Source organism: Anopheles cruzii, chromosome 2, assembly GCF_943734635.1.
Source record: "Anopheles cruzii chromosome 2, idAnoCruzAS_RS32_06, whole genome shotgun sequence".
In the NCBI taxonomy this organism is placed as follows: domain Eukaryota; kingdom Metazoa; phylum Arthropoda; class Insecta; order Diptera; family Culicidae; genus Anopheles; species Anopheles cruzii.
The window spans coordinates 47,196,445-47,214,976 of NC_069144.1; the positions used below are offsets into that span (position 1 = coordinate 47,196,445).

The window sequence follows — 18,532 nt, forward strand, 5'->3', positions numbered from 1 at the left end:
AGTCACGAGCACGAACGGGGTACAAATCGGTCCGGCGGTACCAAAAGGGTGGGCCGTGTGCTGGGAGAGCGCGATTAGGGCAGCTAGTGTGTGGTAGTGGCCCCCCTTTATGGCCCCACTCATTCTCTCTCGCTCGCTCTCCCTCTCTCAGTGGATTGGCAAACCCCCCCCGCGCGCACGCGCTGGTAGTTGTGTGTGCCAATACGCGCAACCCGCGGACACATCGCCTGAATCGGCGGACCCGCGCTCAGCTCAGTCAGCTAGTGACGGTCAAGGGTTTCGGGTGTCTTCTGAGCAGCTTTTACCGTGGCCTGCGGGTGTTGGGCGTGAGCTAGAAACCGCGCGCGTGTCAAGGCTTTTCAAAAGCAGTAACAGGAGGCACGGCACAACGTGATTTGAAGCAAAAAAAAAAAAAAAAAAACGGCGGCACCAAATTGCAGTTAAGTGGCCCCGTCCGGCCGTGGTGCGTGCGTGTTTCTGGCAAATGCAAATAGTCAGGGCCAGCGTGTAGAGTACCGTACGCCTGTGGGTTGCTGCAGTACGCCATAAACTGCACACGCCGCCGTCGTGATAAATTGAAGTGGCCGGCACCGGAAAAACCGGTTTTTCCCCGAACCCGTTGTGCGCCGGGCCGGGAAAGTGGGCAGCCTTCTTGATAGAGTACGCAAACTGTCGTTACTTTTGTCGCGGGCTTCGAAAGGCTCCACCGACACACAAATACCACCGCAAAGAGTGACACAAAAGTGACGAACGAATTCCAGTGCAGACAACAGCGGGAAAAAACAGCGCAAACAAATAGAGAGCCCCACAACGCAATACGGCTCCAAGTGTGTGTGTGTGTGATTGAATTTATGGGCGCGCGATAGCGTGGCGCGGTGCGTGACGTAAGTCGTCGACAACAACCCGTCCCCGTCCAGTGTAGCATATAGCTCGGCGGAACAGCTGGGCGCTGAGCAGCTAATGAAATCCTCTCGCCCCCCAATTCAAATACCACGCCAAAGTCCTGCTCGTGAGTGTGTGAGTGCGTGTGTTATATCAATCGAGATTTGGAGGATCGGATCACCGACCGACACACTCGTGGATCGCGCGATTTTGTGAAGTAAGTCGCGGTTATGAATGTGGGGGGCCTCTCTCTGGACTGACACAACACGGACTCGATCCTAAACCCATCCCACCCGTCGTATATGATCAAGCGGAGAGCGCGAGCTCTGCGACCACTTCCTCGTCGGGCATATCCCACCCCCCACGGGGGCTGCTGAATCTTGATGATGGTGATGGCGTGTGGCGGCAGGTGACCTTCTGGCTCTCGCTGTCGTGTGATAAGACCTCGGATGGGCTGGGTCATTCGTCCGGCCAGCTGCATGATGCTGGGTGGTGGCCGGTTTTTTATGCAACCACCCGGGTGGGCGAGGGCGTACGTGTGTGCATTATTTATCAGCCGAATCAGCTCGCTAATCGCAATTAACACCACGGGCGTCCGCTCCGGGCCTACGTGGCATTCGCCCAGTGATGATCACACACGGCGCGGTGTTAAATAAACATCGGCGGGCGTTGGATCACGCGGATCGCGCTGATATCATCGCGCGGACAGCGTTTCTCCAGCGCATCTTGGTCGGGGCGCGGACTCGGTGGTCGGTCCATCACTCTTATCGCAACCGACCCGGCCCCGAGCTGGGGCGCACGCGTGACTGCAGCGCGCTGCGATCGTCCCGCACCGTGACATGTGACTGGCGCGCCGTCTTAATGGATCGTGCGCTTGCTGTCGAGCCACAGGGTCGAGTGTTCGAAATCACGTTTAATGCACTCTCCCTTGGCAGAGGATGCACCGTCTGAGGCGTAATTTGAACCGGTCCGCTTCGAGCGCTCATTTAGGTCAGACGCAAAACTACGCAAAATTTAATCCCGACTGCCGACGACTAACCCGGGATCGTGTTGACCAAAACAAAAAAGTACCTGAGCGCGTCGTGCCATGTGCCACCGGGGACGGCCTGGTAAATTGAACTCAATTACCATTCGGCGGGAACTAGTTCCGCGTTTAGCGCGAGCGCGTGTCGATGACTTCGACGGTGACCTCCACCGCGGTGCCTGAGCCAGGAGCGCCGGAGGCCGACCCGAGTGATTTGCGAACCAATCGGTATGTGGTTCGCATGTCAATTTTAGGGGCAGGGTGTCGAAATTCCGGGGACTTCCATGACCCTGACCTGCCCTAATAACAACAGCACACGGCACCGTTGCCACGCTGGAAGGACAGCAGTTTGTCTGTGTGATTAGAGCCAAAACTTTCCCGGGAGGAAACCGGGGCGCCCGGTCCCGCCCGGGTTTGGGACGGTTTTATCGCACGAGGCTCGAAGTACGCCGCCGCCGCCGCCCCGTGAACCGTCTAGCTTTATCGAGTGGCAGTCGGGCTGGATGATAAGTTGAACGGTTCGTGACGTTTCCGTGACGATGCGAACAAAAAGGCGCGCGCGGAGCGAAATGCACTCGAATCGAGATCGCGGCCCGCCGGGAATTACGTTACAAACATTGCGCGCGAGTCAAGAGGCAAGAGGTTCGCGAAATTGTTTTATTGATTGTTTCTATTTGGGTTACGGAGGGGCCGTGCTTCGGAGTGCCCCCTCTAAATGCCTTTAAACTAAGCTTGTCAAACACTCGAGCTCTTTGATGGACACAATTAGAACTAGGGTTGCACAGTAAGCGATGGCGATGGTCGAGATTCCGCTCTGGCCTATTGCGAAGGGAGGATTCTTATTGGAGCATAAGGGAGGATTCAACCGAATGAGTACTAGAGGAGCAATTTGTACCTATTCTTTTATAACCTTCAGGGTAGGAAGTCTGTCTCAGCAGTCCATCAGGTGGTTTAAGCTTTGTTGAAGTACTGTGGACAAAGGTTGCTATGATTGAGCATTTGACGCTGCTCCTTAGATCCGCGTTGTGAACGGGGGGTTGCTTTCAAATGTTGATACTTTGAATTTATTCTTTCTTTAATTACGTGAATTTTCGTTCCATAAAAAAGACACTTGTGGCCGTTTTTCCCGTACCGGGAATCGAACCCGGGCCTTCCGGGTGAGAGCCGGATATCCTAACCACTAGACAATACGGGATGGTTATCAGCTGCACTGCTCGATTGGTCTCAGTATCTGCTTGTTACATAAAGGAACAATATTGTTTTGCTGTAGAAAATGAGAAAAAGCGGCGCCAAAATATCGGCAACCCAAGACAAGACGTGGTCGTAGGCCCCCCTTCACTAAATATAGCACTACACCGGGTGATATTGATAAGCGATGCGAACAGTGGGTTTGGGATAACAGAACGTGCTTGAATGGACCGCGCGTTTTGGAGGCAAACTACGCAGTACTTCAACCCGAAACAAGTTACGCCGTCTCACGACCATAACCTCTATCTCTCGTGTCGGGCTGACAGAGTGGCGACCGTGGGGCGACCACGCCATGTAATGTTTTTGCATCTAAATTAAGACATTGTTATACAGGAAGCATCAGCGCCGCTGACTGTCTTTCATATCTTGATGGACGGATGGAAAGGGACCCAGTTTGTTGTGCGGGGCCAAATGGCGACACAGCTTCAACTGCAACATCAACGAGAGATAGAGAGAGTCCCTGGCGACACACATGAAAAACGAAACGATGGCGAAAGCCAGGGTGTATTAAGGAAACATTATTCGAACCGTTACCGAAACACTTTCAAACAATCGTAATCGATTCACTTTCGCTCGAGGAATTTATTTTGGCGCTTTTGGGCACCATGGCATCTGCGAAGATGCCATAAATCAACGTGGATGAGGTATTTAATCCTCTCTCGCTGTAAACACATTTACACTGCCGTCCGATAAGTACCCGCTCTGGCGTAAGCTTCTCAAATATTGCATTCGCTACGTGGAGGGCCACGTCTGAGGGCCCTAGTACTAGAGCCATTCCAGTCACACAGCTGGTAGTAATGTAAACACGCGGTGGCCACATAGAAGGCGTAGTATATCTTTCTTCTGGCGGCCAATGCCAGTAAAACAGCAGCTCGAGTGGCGGCGCATCTCGGATCACACGGCGCCCATACCGGACAGTGGATCACCTCAATGAGGGGCATTCTTTTAAAATTAGTGTGTACGCGAAAACAGAGGATAAACTCTTGCCTGGCCGCGGTGCGTCACAGAGGCCGTCGCGCGGTTGATTTGGCAAGGTCTTTCGTCTTTCATCAACTCCCTCGCCCGGCGATAGCGCCACTCGACCACAACACGACTGGCTGCTCTTTGTGCGATGCGCAGTTTTTAATGTGTTTTCGTTTGTTTTGATGATTTTTCGTTACAGAACCGAGGGGCCCAACCAGGTCCTACTTCCAGCAGCAGTGGGGTGTCCATCGTCGCTGCTAACGGCTGCCGTCGGAAAACAAAAACAGAAAACGATCAAATCAGCGTTCCACTCCAAATCGCTTGCGCGCCATTATCGAGAAATTGCAATTTAAGCTACTCCGTGTGTGTGAGCGCGTCCACCGCTGAACTCGTCCCGCTTTGCGAACTGATAAAGCGAGCCATCGATCCTAACCCGGTGTGTATCGAGGAATCGAAGCCACTACTCAGGAGGGACGTCGGGGAATTTGGTTTGTTACGTGCAAAGGTCGACAGCGGTTCTCTGGGGAACCGACGTCACACCGGAATCGATAACACCGATTTCACAACCTGGAACTCTGGTCGGACCTGGGAGAAGGTGGATATAGCAGTCAGCAATCGGTGTGTAACCAGCGTATGGACAGCATGACTATATCAGGTAGATAATCACATAGATCGGATATTCCTTCGAGGGTGCATAAGATACTGACGCCACTGTGGTTCTCCTTCCCATTGCAGCGATCCCTCCTCCGGAGCCGGTCTGGTGTCTGGACCGACGGGACTCGGGCCACCTGTTCTGGCGCCGGGAGTCGTCGAAGGTGAAGTTCCGGTACGACGTGGAAGTGCTCGAGTTCACCAAGGACCCGTACGAGGACCAGCTGCTCATCACGGACAGTGAGCTGAACCGAGCAAAACAGGACCAGGCCGGTGCCCTCTCGAATATGATCGTGGTGTGCGCCACTTGTGTGGCCGCCATTGCCGTTACGGTAGTGCTGCCCTGGTTTCTGATAGGATCGGCCTAAGGTGCAAACACCCACCTCATACACGTCGCAGGCACTGGTTGTGAAATAACGCTAGTTAGAAATCACCCAGAGTAGCAACGTTGGGTAACGCAAATGTGATAGCTGTCCCTACGGTCTTCGGTGCCCCCTAGAGAGGCACAGTTTAGGGACTCATTGTTTTTTTCCTCCAAACCCAATTTTTCTCTAGCTTTTAAGGACACGTAGTAGAGTAAGAAGTTTTGTTATGTTTTGTGCAACATGTGAAGCAACTTTTGGCTCTACACTGTATTGTAAATAGGAATGTTAGGGGTTCTGCGGGCTTCCGATTCACTGCACGACTCCCCGTGTAGCGTTGCGTGATAAGAGAGTGAAAAGGGCAACATTACCATTCGGAGTGAAGGCCTTCCGTGTAAAGCTAATTCTAAAGGTTAATGAAATGCATTGAAATGGTGCATCGAACAGCAAATGTATTAAACCAGCTAAACATATCATAATACGTCTAGGAGAATGAGTTTGTAAGCAGTCTTAGCTGTCTTCTAACCACACAGATCGTTAGGCACAACAAGTCAACGAGGCACCGCGCCGACTGGCTGGTATCGGGAAGAATCGGGGTTATTATGAGCCACGGTGTGTAAATGTGACAATAAAAATGACCAAATTTAATTATCGTTACCTGTAGATTCTCATTAAGGGTGGGCACACGGGATTCGATGATGGCTACTTGATTTATGTAATGTTCTGCACAGTCTTACGTGAAAAATCAAAGCGACCTTTGCATGGAGTTCAACGTAATGAGTTGCACGCGTTCCAAACAGTCAAAAAAACGAGGGAAACAAACATAATGAATCGTTTTCAAAGTGAGCAACCTCAAATCGTCATTTGAAAAGGTAAGTGTACAAATTTCATAACTAAAACATTCGTACCGGCTTTAGGTGGATCGGTTTGAAAGAACGAAAGCTTTGATGAAAGCTTCCACGCGGCGAAGCTTTACCTTACGCTCTGCCGACGCGCATACTGCAGCCTACATTTAGGGGCCACGCGGAATCGAAAACCGGGAAACGGGGGACTCATTTAATTTAATTTAATGTAATTTAATTTAATTTATTTTATTTAAAGAGAGAGAGAGAGAAAGAGAGAGGGAGAGAGAGAGAGAGAGAGTGTTCAGTGTTCAAAAATACAACCAATACTGACGCTGTGTTGATAACTTCTTCTTCTTCTTCTTCGGAAATACCCTCTGAGCGGTCTTGTCCTGCACCAGAAGACAATGTTTAATTTTAATTTTACTTACTTAGGAGTTGGTGAAATTGGAGAAAACAACGGAGCTAAGCAGAGGCACGTCTGATCAGTGAGAAGTGAGATCCTTATGAGGCAATGAGCAATCAGATTGATAGTAGTTTGTTTTTGTCGCAATAGTTTTGGGCCACATATTGCATTGCCGAGAGGACCACTGGGAGATGCATCTCCCATATGGTCTAGTGGCTAGGATATCTGGCTTTCACCCAGAAGGCCCGGGTTCGATTCCCGGTATGGGAAAATATTTTTATATATACTTAGTTACTACGTTTTTGCTTGCATTTTTTACATGTTTTCGACAGTATCAGATGCCTGCTCGTTGGTTGACACCACACAAAGTGCCCGTTTCTTCCGTTTTATTTCTCCGTTAGTGCTCGTGCCTCGAAAGGGAAAACGCGGATATATACAAATAAATAACTAACATTAAACGCGCATTACAAATATGTGACGGGTGTGCTGGTACAAATGTTGGTATAAACGCGTTCGGCCACGGGCCGAACTCACCCAAAAACAACCCGCACTTGCATCACTTCGCTGCGGCGCCGGGTGCAATAACTTGAGGTAACAAAAATAATCATTCGCTTCGGATGGTGGGGTCGCTTTTAAAAAGAGGCCATCACTCTTTCGTATCTCCGCGGGTCACAGACTGCGGTCGGTGGTCAACTTCTTGCGAGACGTCTCCCGTTGTGCTCTGCAGGTGCAGGGTTCGCGCTTATCGTTGACTTCCGCCTGGTTGGCCCTTTTGGTGCAGTCTCACGGTGAAAATCGTACAAAAGTAGAAACGTACAACACACAAACACACACACACACACTGGACTAGGTGCGTACACTACGAACGTGGTGCGTAACGGTCTAAAAACAGGACACTATCGGCCCGCGGACGCGGGGTGGTGGTAGCGCACCGCCGTCAGCGATGACTAGTCACACACTCATTACAACTAGAGTCTGCGCCCCGGATTAAACAAACCGCGACCAAAAGAACAGCGAACACGGTGCGCGAGGAACACGAAGTCGGCATTCTTTCTGCTGCCACAATAAACAATGTCTTTATCAGGAACTCGGACGGGTACCGACTCTCAGCTCGCCGCGCCCTCCTTACGCCGCATCCAGGCTGGCATTTTGTCCTTCAGTGCCTCGCGGATGTGGCGGTACATGATCAGCAAGATGACCGGTAGGGCCAGCTTCGGATTCTTGAAGAGGTACAACCAGCAGGCGATCGCAAACAATGCCACGTCCGTCAGATACGACACCGTCGGCTTGAGGGATCCCTCCTCCACGGGTTTGGCGGTAATCGGTGGCTCCGGGTCGGACGACGAGCTGGCGGCAGGCGGCACTTTAGTGACCCGTTGTGGCTCCGGTGTCGGCTGTTTGTTGGTGATCGTCCGAACGGGAGCCGCTGGAGAGCTCTGTGGTACTTGCGGCTTCCCATTGTTGGCGGCAAGCGTTGTTGAAACAGCTTGAACCGGCCCCGCGGTCCGAGCGGCCGAGTTAGATCGCGAGCGATTCCCGAGCGGACCGGGTGTGCGTTTTTTCTCCACCGGTCGGCTGGGCCGGGCGGGCTCGTCCTTCGGCGTTTGCGGCCGAGCAGCGGCGGTGGCCACTGGGACCGGTGGACCTTTGGAGACTATATCGCTTTCGACGGAAGCCGAGCGCCCGCGAAGGATTTTACTTTCGCGCGCCGGTCGGCCGGGACGGTGTACGACCACAGACGGACCATCGGTGGTGGTGGTCAGTGAGGGTGACCGGGACGAGCGGAACCGCGAGCCGTACGCATCCTCGAGGGTGAGCGGCGATTTGGAGCCGGCGCGGGACGAGTGGCGCGAGTGCTCGCGCTCGTTCAGCTTGCGTACCTCGTCCGGGCTCATGTAGAGGGGCAGCTTGCGCGGTTTCTTGGAGCTCTCGATTTGCTGCACCATTTCGCTGTAGAAGTCGGCCACGGCACGTGACTCCTCGATCGAGTTTTGGCGCGTCTCGAGCCGCCGCTGGCGGGCCGCCTCCGAAACGATCGCCCGCTTGATGTCCTCTTCCGCCGGCGGTTGCTTCTCGGCGAGTGGCGGCGTCACCGCGGGGATCGTTTGCTTTGCCGGAGACGGTTCCTTCGGGGGTAGTGCCGCAGTCACTGGCTCGGGTGTTGGCGATTTCTGCCGAACGGGGCTCGCTTTCGCCGGCGACACCTGACGGTCCGGTGTGAGAGTTCGCGTTTGGAGCACCGGGGGTGCCGGTAAATTCTGGGTCAGCACCTCGGTCGAGGGTCGCTTAAGGATCGGTTTGGGCACAAAGTTGGGATCCGGCAGGGGCATCGGTACCGTGAGCACCTCGATCGCCTGGCTCGGGTCCGGGTTTCGGTACGGCGAGCGCATCCGCTGCACCCCCGGATGGTACGGTTCCTCGTCGACTTGATCGTCGTCCATGAAGCCGCGCCGCTTCATGGCCTGCTGCTGCAGCTGTTGCTGGTGCTCCAGTTCACGGCGCTTCAGCTCTTCGATCATCGAGCTCATCGAGGAGGAGACGGATTCGGCCCCCTCGTCATCGGAGTGCCCCTCCGGCACCGTATCCTCCGCTGGCAGCTCCTCCGGGATCGGTTCTTCGGCGAGTGTGGAATGTGAAAGCTGCTGCTGCTGCTGGGGCTGCTGGGGCTGATGCTGAACGACCGGATCCTGTTCAAAGCTGGACTGCTTGACGATCGAGTCCTTATCACCGGACAGCCGCTTCCGTAGGCTGCTTCTCCGATCGACCAGGCTGCGGTTCACGGTTGCCGTCGCGTTTCCGGCGTTCTTATCATCCAGCGCGGGTTGTTCGATTTGGCGCCGGCGCTGTTCCGCTTCTTCGGCTTCTTTGCGCTGATTTTCCGACTCCTCATAGGCGACGGCCTGATAGAAGCGGGCCATCGCCCGCTCGTACAGCAGCTCCGTGGAGCTGACACCGGCACGCATCGTCGGTACCGGCGGTGGTTCCACGTTGAGTTCCGGCGCGGACAACGACAGTGGCGGCGGTGGAGCCACCAGTTCGTCCAGTTCAAAGTCGAAGGTAGAATTACCTGGCACCGGCACGACGGAGGATGAAAGAACATGTACCGAAGGTTAGCGAACGGACACTTGCGTGATACGTGTGATAGTTGTGAGGGCACTGTGCGCGCAACGGGGGTTAGTGCATTCGCCAAACGCCTGTATGTGAGTGTGTGTGTGGTTCGGAATTCACGCCTGGCTAGGGTTAGAAGCGATCGAGATTTAGTGATCGGGTGATTGAGATGGAACGGATAGTGCTACGGATTGCATTCACCGCAAGCCCTTACCGGAACCGAGCGTTCGAGAGCAACCACGTCGCGTGAGGAGTCTCTGCAGAAAGTAGCGATCTTTGTGGAACTTCCAGCACACCCTCTGGCACTGAATCGGTGGGCCCGTCGGGGCTGTTCTTCCGGTCGCTGCAAGGTGGCAAGGTTTGAAGTTTGTTTTGAATTCGGAACGCCTTGTTTTGCGCCGGGTGACGTTATGTGTGACTGATCGGGCGAGTGATGTAAGCAAAAAGCAAAAAAAATGAAGCTCTCACAAACAACAGCAACAACATTAAAAAAGGGCGGTTTTTGGACATAAAAACCATTGCGAAACAATAAACTAAACCCCCCACCCGGGGGGGGCCATTGCGGCCAGCAACCGAAACCGAAAAAGCCCCAAAAACAATCGGCGCGTTCCGGGAATGATGTCGCGGCGTCGCGACAGGGCCAGGAGTTTCGGTTTTCCGATTTGGAATTTTAATGCCCCGAAGGTCGCCGTCGTGGCGCCATGGGAAAAGCCGCCCGGCATTTGGCCCGGCCGTCAATCGGGTCTTGCATTGTTTTGCAGTGAAACCAATATCTAGCGGCCGGCCGCCAGGTGCGAGAAACAATACGCACGGTTTAATAAATTACCAACAACCCGCTTTGTGGCCGCTTCAACGGGGGGCCGCCGCGAAGTATAATTATTTATGGTGGCCAACGAGAGTGTTGCAAACACTGTTAACTGGCTGGCGGTGACCGGACGGTAAAACGCTCGGTTACGTGGCCAGGCAGGTTGTGGCACGCGCTCTCGGACATTCGCGGACGATATGAATTATTAATGTACAATTCGTGTACAATTTGTTAAATTAAAGCCGACTTTAGAGTGATGTTTTCACAGCCAGATCAACGATCGATCGCTCGGTCGGATCAGATCGGATCTCGGCGGTTGCGGATTCTTCACTTCATAGTTGCCAATCAATCCACGACGACGACGATGAAGCATAAAATGCACGATTGCGGCACGATCGCTGATGCGCTGGCCCGTGGCGCTTTCCCACAGTCATGGGGAAACCGATCGGCCTCTCCACGATCGCTCAAATCCAGCGGCGAACTTTGCACATCAAAACCATCAGATCAAGATGGCTCACCGATGGCCGCATGACGCGGATTTGGCACAATCCATCCCCCGAACGCACTACTTACGGGTGTTTTTTCTCGCTTCTTGCTCATTGTACAGGACCAACATGAACTCGGAGCTGTTGTGGATCGTCCGTGGTTCGGACTTCTCGGTCGGTGACGCGGTAGGCTTTCCGCGATCGCTGGCGCTTGTGGCGCTGGTGGAGCTGGCCGTCGGCGATGGGTCCCGCTCGGATCCCGACCGGAACGACAGCGGACTCGATTCTTTGGAGAACTTTTGCATCGCCTTCAACGATGACACGAGCAACGGTGAGGCACGGTTCGATGTCGCGGCCGCACTGTCCGTGAGTTCCGATTCGGATTCGGGTTCGGCAAGGGGCGCAGTGGACTGCAGGGGTTCTGTGATGACTACCTCCGGTACCGGGCGCGGACTCGGCTGCTGTTGGTAGCCGCCCTGGTTTGCTGTCTGCTCGATCGGCGTCCCGTATGACATCTCGAGCATGATATCGTTCCGACCGTACGGTTCCGGAGTGAAGGCTTTTTTGGGTCTCGCACCCGACCCCACCGGCGATAGGTCGCGCCGTTTGCGGGGCAACGTCGATGGAGAGGCGATTTTCGTTGCATCCGTAATGCCGCGGCGTGGATCGGCTACGAACAGGAGGTCCGATTCGTCGCTCGGTTCGCTTACCCCGTACGGGTTTTCGGCCTTCACCCGGAAGCGGTACTGGGAGCCCTCGATCAGATCCGACAGCGTGGTTGTCAGCTGGCGACAGGTGGCGGCCTTCAGCCACACGTCCCACCCGACCCGGTAGTACTCGACGATGTAGGCCCCGATCTTGCAGCCCCCGTCGTCGTCCGGGGCGGCCCAGCTCAGGGTGACCGTTTTGCCGTACGAGAGCGCGATCGTAACGCGGCCCGGGGGCTGTGGGCGGGCCGTGACCGTCACCAGGAACGACGCCACGTCGTCGCCGAGCTTGTTGAGCGCCCGGATGTGGTACTCGCCGCGATCGTCCCGCTCACTGTTGACGATCTTCAGCGTGGAGTTCTTGTCCGTCGTCACGATCTCGTGTCGCCGGTCGTTCTCCAGCAGCTCCCCGTTGTGGCTCCACTCGACCATCGGTGGTGGACGTCCGGCGAGGGCCACCTTCAGGCGGATCACTTCCTCCGCCTCTATGATCAAACCGTCCTCGTACTGGCGCGTCAGCCGTATCTTCGGAAACGCGTCGATCGTAAGCTGACACCGGGTAACGCTGTGCCCGGCCCGGTTCGTCGCCGCACACTTGATCTCGCCCTCGTCCGTGAGCGCCGTCTGGTGGATGACCAGCACGCTGACGTCCGCCTCGGTCACGATGCGCGCCCGGCGGCTACTGTAGATCTCGAACCCATCCTTGAACCAGCTAATCTGCGGCACCGGCGTCCCGGCGACCTGCACCCGGAACTCCACCTTCTCGTTCTCGACCGCCGTCGCATCGAACAGTTCGTGCAGGAAGCGGGGTGCCGAGATGGCGTTCCGCTGGAGCGTCACGGTGAGCGGGTCCGACGCTTCGCTGGCATCCGACCGGCCCACGATGTTGTCCGCCATCACCCGGAACTGATAGCGCCAGCCAGGCTCCAGGCCACTCAGCGAGAGTTCCGTCTGCAGCACGAGCGAGGGGCAGGCGCGGACCCAGTGCGGCGATCCGGTGCGCCGCTGCTCCACCACGTACCCGAGGATGGCCGACCCGCCATCGGTCGGTGGACGTGTCCAGCGGATCGTCACAATGTCCGGTGCCGACGAAGGGCTCCCTGGTACGAGTGTCGGTTTTCCCGGCGGTGCCGGCGGCTCTGTCCGAGAGAGAGAGAGAGCAAATCAAATGAATGAATATTCGGGTTTTTGCATTCATCCCGACAGAGAGAGAGACAGAGCGGTGGTGGCGGTGGCGTGGACGGCGGAACCGTTCGGGTCGCCGTCGTCAGATGGGAAGCTAAAAATAGTCCCGTAACGCGCTTGCCATCGGCGTGCACTGGCAAAAGTCTGAAACCCCGTTCTTCGGTCGGTCAGGGTGCGGTGCACATGTGTGTCCCCCCGACACACACGCAAATGACACTGCCTTACCTGCCGATTTCCAATGGACAGCCTTTTTCGGCCTACCGGGCGAGTGTTTCGTCGGTTGGTTGCCCATCTCGATCACCGAACGTCAATCAGATAGAATGCTGCGCCTACTACTACTACTACTACTAAGTCACACGTCACGGATCGATGTGTGACGTATGGCCCGTTCGCTGGCGCTGACTGTCAAATGCGCGTTGCTTCCTGCAAAACAACGGGTCGTCGGTTTTCCCTAGTGGCCTTTGCTCCCGTGTGGCGCACGCGGGTCGTTAAGAGCTTGAAGAATTTTCACTTTTCACGGAAACGCGATCGCGGACCGCGCACATCGCATCGCCGTTGTCCGCCCCGTCCCTCACACACACACACACACGGACACAAGCACACGCGCGGGCGTGGCAACGATCGAGCGATCTCCGACGACGCCGCTAGGGCACGAGCTCTGCTCCCAGACTGAATATCTGGCCGCGACCGGGTTGCTGGCTGGCTGGCCCGGTGAAACGGTTCTAGGCGAAACCCAACCGTTCGGCCACCATCCGATCCGAAGAGCGCACGAGCACGGCCGCAGCTAAATTTACACGCCGCAGACCTCGGCGGAGAGCTTCTTCGGCGCACGCAGGACCGCATTTGTTTACATCGCCAGACACCGATGCCCGATGCCTACAAGAATGTGATTTCCCCTCTCGGTAGTGGTGCTTCAGTGTTCTACATTTATTTCACATCAAATAACAGAAGTGCAGAGGTACGCTGCCAGCGCGCGCGCCGGCACAACGCCGGGGACGACGGGGGGTGCTCAGTTCCAGCCGAAGAAGGCCTGGACGCGGGCGATGATCTGGTCGACGTCGACGCCGAAGGCGCGCAGCTGGGCGGAGAAGCGGGTGACATCCGGGTGCGCGATGAGGCGCGTGAAGCCGGCCTGGCGGGCCTGAATCATGCGGTACAGCTCACCGAACTCGCTGGACGGGTTGGCGATGAACGTGGCGGCGAGCGCCGCAGCACCGTCCAGGTTCGTGGCGGCGCGAATCTCGTCCATCATGGCGTTCCAGGAGCGGGAGGCCGGCGATTTGGCGGTGACCGAGCGGGTGATCGGGGTGAGCCCCAGCATGGCCGCGATAGTGTTCAGGTAGTCGCGGATGCTGACGCCACGGACCTCCGTCCAGGCGCTAATCTCCTGCAGCTCGGGCGTGGTGATGAGCACCCGCCAGGCCGCGTCGGTTTCGGCCGACTGCAGGAAGCTCCAGATCTCGCCGACCTGGGCGTCGGTCTGCACGTACCGCTGGTAGATCGAGCGTACTTGGTCCATGTTGAGGAACGGAAGCAGCTGGTCGACCTCGGCGCGCAGGTTCTGCCCGAAGGCAGCGCCGAACAGGGCCAGAAGGATGAGGAACTTCATTGCTGGTTGGCTTGGTTGGCTGTCAGGGACCGGGTGTCAACTGAATCTGGGACGATACAGGGACCCGGCCTGGGCTTATATACCCCCTCACGGTTGGTCTTCTTTCTTCGGTGCCGTATCAAGCGATCAGGGCGGCGATCCCGCGATACCGATTACACAATCTGCCGGCATGTCTCCTCGTTTTTGTGGACATCCCACCCGGGGGGACATGGCCGATGGAAGGCGGTCCCCGCTGCATCTTGTACGCTTATCAGACGGGCGCAGAATCGGTGGGGTTGTTGATACGGCTACAAGTCGTTAAGGTGCAATCACTATGTGGTTGCTACAGATGACATGACGCTCAGCGTTGGCCTTCCAAATGTGCCAGTAATGGAAAAATTTGCAAAACTGCGTCACTCCAGGGGGTTTTAAAAAGGGTCAAAAAGATTGAGAATTCGCATGGCAGCGGTGGGATTCGAACCCACGCCACCGAAGTGACTGGTGCCTTAAACCAGCGCCTTAGACCGCTCGGCCACGCTACCTTGGTGCGCAGTGGCGTGCCGTATGGTCGCCGGATGGGCGCGTCTGGGTTATCAATCCATTTCTAGAAGCAGATGCTGTTCCAGAACCTGGGATTGCCGTTCCCAGAATCTTCAATCCTAAAAATCGGTCCATAGGCCATCGGCTTACTACGATCATTTGTCGCGGTTGGTATTTTTGAAATTTGAACCCCTCCGATCGAAGCAGGCGTCAATCCTTACGCTACGATGTGAGTGATTGTTACCAATCGATTATTCGGTGGCTGTATTTCTGCAAGGACTTGGTCTTTTATTCACGTATTGAATCTGTTTCATCGCGTCTAGTTCTTAAAATCACAAAATATTTTCATCAAACCGTGTGCTTCAAAGTTCAGCCAACTTTCGCCATACAACGATACGTGTTTTCTTCAGCAGTCTCTTACGCTTTCCGAACGTTTGATTCTCCTTCGCTGCTTAATCTGCTCATTACTGCAATTACGACCACTTTTTTATCTTCCTAGATTTTGGACGCCTTGTTTGACTTCATCTCATTCGTGGCAACAGAATAAAAGAAGGACACTGACTTTTATTATGGAAAGGCATTTTCACCGGAAGGAACATCCGTGGTCACCTGCTTATCCGAGGGCTCCTGAGGATGCACCGGTCCACCTGAACACCGGCCGCCGTGAACGTCCTTGAGAAGGTGTGTATGCGGCGCCGGTCGGAAAAGGAGCGTGACGACCGGTGGTGTGGTTTTATCGATCATCTGCTTGGGGCCACCAAGGTCGACTCGCGTACCCGCGGCTTTCCAGGCGACCAGCAGCAGCACCAGTCCGCGTCCCGTACGGGGGTCATCGAATCGAGTTCGTGCAGCGAGCGATCGCAAGCCAAGCGGAAAAAGAACGCGCAAAGCAGAACAGGTCCCCGGGAGAAATGGGACGTTTACGTGCAGCAGCAGCAGCAGCGTCCGCCGGAGCGGGTGGGGAGCCCGATCCGTTTTGTAGCGATCGCAACGCGCGGAGCCGGCACTCACCTTGGCGCACCTGGGCACTCACGAGAGAAAGCTGCGTGGCCCCGATGGCGTGAGGGAAACAGAGACACCACGATCGTTAGCTCGCGATCGGCGCGAGGATTGCGCGCTTTGGCGCGCTGGAGCTGGAGAACCTCCGCAGAAGTGTGGAGCCCGCGATCACGGCCAGACGCACGGTGGATGCGTTTTTCGAGTCGTCGAACGATCGATCGGTCCGGGTCGGAGGGTGGTGAAGAAGGTGGTGGGTTCAAAGTGGAACGGCCACCACATGGTCCCATAGTGTACGTGACACCACGGAGAACGTTTTGCGCTGTAAACAACCTTCGTTAAGTGTTTTCGCGTGTGCCAATACGTTCCCTTCTGTGAGAGGTGTCATTGTGCGGTGAAAGATCGCGATCGTACCCTGTTTTGTCGAGACAAATTCCTGTGTGTGTCGCAGTGTCTGTGCATGAATTAGGGAGTGCCCGCGTGGCGTATCTGAAAACGAGCCATGTGATCGACATACCGTGTGCGTGGCCCTGTTGTGGTGTTGTTGAGCAGCGCGGACGCAGAATCGCTGACTCCAGGCTTGCTCCAGTTAAGGGGCAGTTCTATAGGAGTTTGCAGTTTCGGTCCCAGGGGGTTCCGCGAAATAGATCGCGGTTTCGAGCCCGGAGTCCGGTGTTTCGATGTCGCGCGTGCGTGTGCTCCGTAGGTAGGTACCGAGACCCGGTCGATGTGCAGGCGTGGCTAATGTGATAAACCGGTTGCGACTCTTATCGGCCACCCGGGAGTCGCCCGGGCGGACCCGGGAATTTATCGTGGAACGTGCGCGATCATTGACCGTTAGCTTGCGCGCCCCGCCAACAGTCAAGGGGACTTTCGCGGACCCGGTCCAGTTGGACAGCTCACAACTCTGGCGCGCATGCAAATCAGAGCTCGAGAGCGATCTGCACGTTGAGAGACTCACCGCAGAGGAACCAACGCCAACTCCTAAGCCAACTTTCTAACCCGATCGGTTGCACTCCACAGAGAGAGAGAGAGATAGCCAGAGTGAGTGGAAACAAAGTGGATACGAAGAGAAGGATAAGAACCTGGCCGTCTGACGTGCGGTGATCGTGACGCTGATAACCCTCTGGCCTACCTCTGGCGGGAATGGGAAGCAGTCATATTAAAGGGGGTCATTCTGGACGAAAAATAAACAACAATAAACGGGAGATGTTCCCGATTCGGTAGACCGCAGACGCATTATGAAGGGCCGCCGCCCGAAGTTGTGCGTGTAGACATCGCACTCAATTTTCTCACCGATTATCTGGACCCTCCATGTCTGGACCGTGTCTGTCTGCCTGTCGTTTTAGTAGTATTGCGTTAAGCTCGTCAAAAATTCAGCCCCAGAATTCATGTCTGAGAACCGGCACTGATTATTCTAATTTGGCGTGCCAAGTGGTTAGCGTGACTTCCGTTTTTGCGAACTCTGCGAACTCCCCAGTGATCGCTGTCCAAACGCCTGTCTTATCTCTCGGACGGCACCTCAAATGAATGAAGCTTTAATTAGTGTCGCTCCCATTGCGCGGAGATCATCGAGTTGTCTCCGTTCGGTTCTGTCGCCCGGAATACGTCGGCGTACGCCTGCGCCAGAGGACGCGCGCGCATTGTACACACACTGGTTTTTACAGTTACGTACGCGGTGGATGCGGCGATAACACATCATCGCGGCACGGTTAACCTGTTCTCTCCACGGCGCTCTTGGGCGCTCCATTCTTCTTCGCTCGCTCCTCTCCTGCTCTCTTTGATGATGTGATCGTTTCGGCCCAAAAACAGGAATCGAACGAAGGAACGACGATCGTGTCCCGCCACCGCAGCGCGTAGGGGAGTGGTCGGCGAAAAAGACCTAAAACAAGTCCTCTACCCTACTGGTTCTACTGACCACCGCTGACCGCGACCTACCGGGACAGCGGAAGCGCAACCACACCGGCGCGTGGGGGGAGCGAGTGGCGGTTTAGATGCCTGCTGCGGTCCGTGCTCCGTTGGATGGCTTCATTCGATAATGGCCGATCCCCGTGGATTCCCGCGAGGTATACTCCCCGACACAAGGCGGAGAGAGGGTTTCAAGGGATGCTCGATGCTGTCGAGTGACAAATTCGGTGTCATTTGATACGGCCAACTGAAAGGGAACTTCCCAATCTCGATATCCAATTAAAGGGATTTCCATGAGACCTCCACGCTTTCGGACATAAGTCAACAATCGAGGCTGCTGGGCTGTTGGAGAAATTTTCCGCTTCATAACCATCACCACGACGATTCCGTGGTCAAAACATCCGCCCGAGTAAGCAGTGTAAGCGTGTCGCCTGGTGTCGGGGAATCAACCACCCGCCATTATTTGTTTCCATCGTTTTCCGAACAAGACGTCCACCTACTAGAGAGTCCCACCGAAAAAGAAAGAAAGCCCAGAAAACAGCCGCGCTCTGTGTTCTGTTTAGTTAAGCGGTTGTGTAACAACGGCGACTGGGAAGATAAACGTTGAGCCGTGGGGTCCACATGCTAAACACTTCACATCCCATCGCGAAGCAGTCGACAGAGAGAGGCAGAGTATAATCTTGTTCCGTCCCGGGCTGATAAAAGTTGGAGCGACAAATTAGAACCGTTTTGTTTGAGGAGACGAAAGTTAAATATTTGACTTTGGTTGCTGCTTCGGTTCGTTTGGATCGGAGTACGTGCGGATAAATAGCTTCCATTAGCCACTGGAAAA

At 55.3% G+C, this 18,532-nt stretch overlaps 3 protein-coding genes and 3 non-coding genes across 8 annotated transcripts; 2 read left to right on the forward strand and 4 right to left on the reverse strand.

Annotated features, from left to right (window-relative positions):
- The first annotated feature begins 277 nt into the window (after nt 1–277).
- LOC128277870 (uncharacterized) lies at nt 278–5,764 on the forward strand. Of its 2 annotated transcripts, none has more exons than XM_053016457.1 (3): nt 278–1,099; nt 4,317–4,772; nt 4,853–5,764. In XM_053016457.1, the coding sequence occupies exons 2-3, from the start codon at nt 4,751–4,753 to the stop codon at nt 5,134–5,136; spliced, it is 306 nt and encodes a 101-aa protein (XP_052872417.1). In that variant the 5' UTR covers nt 278–1,099; nt 4,317–4,750; the 3' UTR covers nt 5,137–5,764. The 2 variants fall into 2 exon arrangements, with proteins under 2 accessions (XP_052872417.1, XP_052872418.1); XM_053016458.1 differs by lacking the exon at nt 278–1,099 and adding an exon at nt 4,050–4,188.
- On the reverse strand, nt 3,030–3,101 carry Trnae-cuc (transfer RNA glutamic acid (anticodon CUC)). Its single transcript has one exon. It is a non-coding gene; the product is annotated as a tRNA-Glu (tRNA).
- An 812-nt stretch (nt 5,765–6,576) lies between the features above and the next one.
- On the forward strand, nt 6,577–6,648 carry Trnae-uuc (transfer RNA glutamic acid (anticodon UUC)). The gene has a single exon. It is a non-coding gene; the product is annotated as a tRNA-Glu (tRNA).
- Nucleotides 6,649–6,754: 106 nt separating this feature from the next.
- Nucleotides 6,755–13,225, reverse strand: LOC128269319 (muscle M-line assembly protein unc-89). 2 transcript variants are annotated; one of them, XM_053006757.1, is made up of 4 exons: nt 12,894–13,225; nt 10,865–12,622; nt 9,701–9,829; nt 6,755–9,445 (listed from the first exon to the last, which is right to left on the reverse strand). In XM_053006757.1, the coding sequence occupies exons 1-4, from the start codon at nt 12,958–12,960 to the stop codon at nt 7,485–7,487; spliced, it is 3,915 nt and encodes a 1,304-aa protein (XP_052862717.1). In that variant the 5' UTR covers nt 12,961–13,225; the 3' UTR covers nt 6,755–7,484. The 2 variants fall into 2 exon arrangements, with proteins under 2 accessions (XP_052862717.1, XP_052862718.1); XM_053006758.1 differs by lacking the exon at nt 9,701–9,829.
- Nucleotides 13,226–13,677: 452 nt separating this feature from the next.
- LOC128268222 (protein G12-like) lies at nt 13,678–14,277 on the reverse strand. Its single transcript, XM_053005257.1, has one exon. The coding sequence runs from the start codon at nt 14,275–14,277 to the stop codon at nt 13,678–13,680; it is 600 nt and encodes a 199-aa protein (XP_052861217.1).
- A 439-nt stretch (nt 14,278–14,716) lies between these two features.
- Trnal-aag (transfer RNA leucine (anticodon AAG)) lies at nt 14,717–14,798 on the reverse strand. Its single transcript has one exon. It is a non-coding gene; the product is annotated as a tRNA-Leu (tRNA).
- Nucleotides 14,799–18,532: the final 3,734 nt, after the last annotated feature.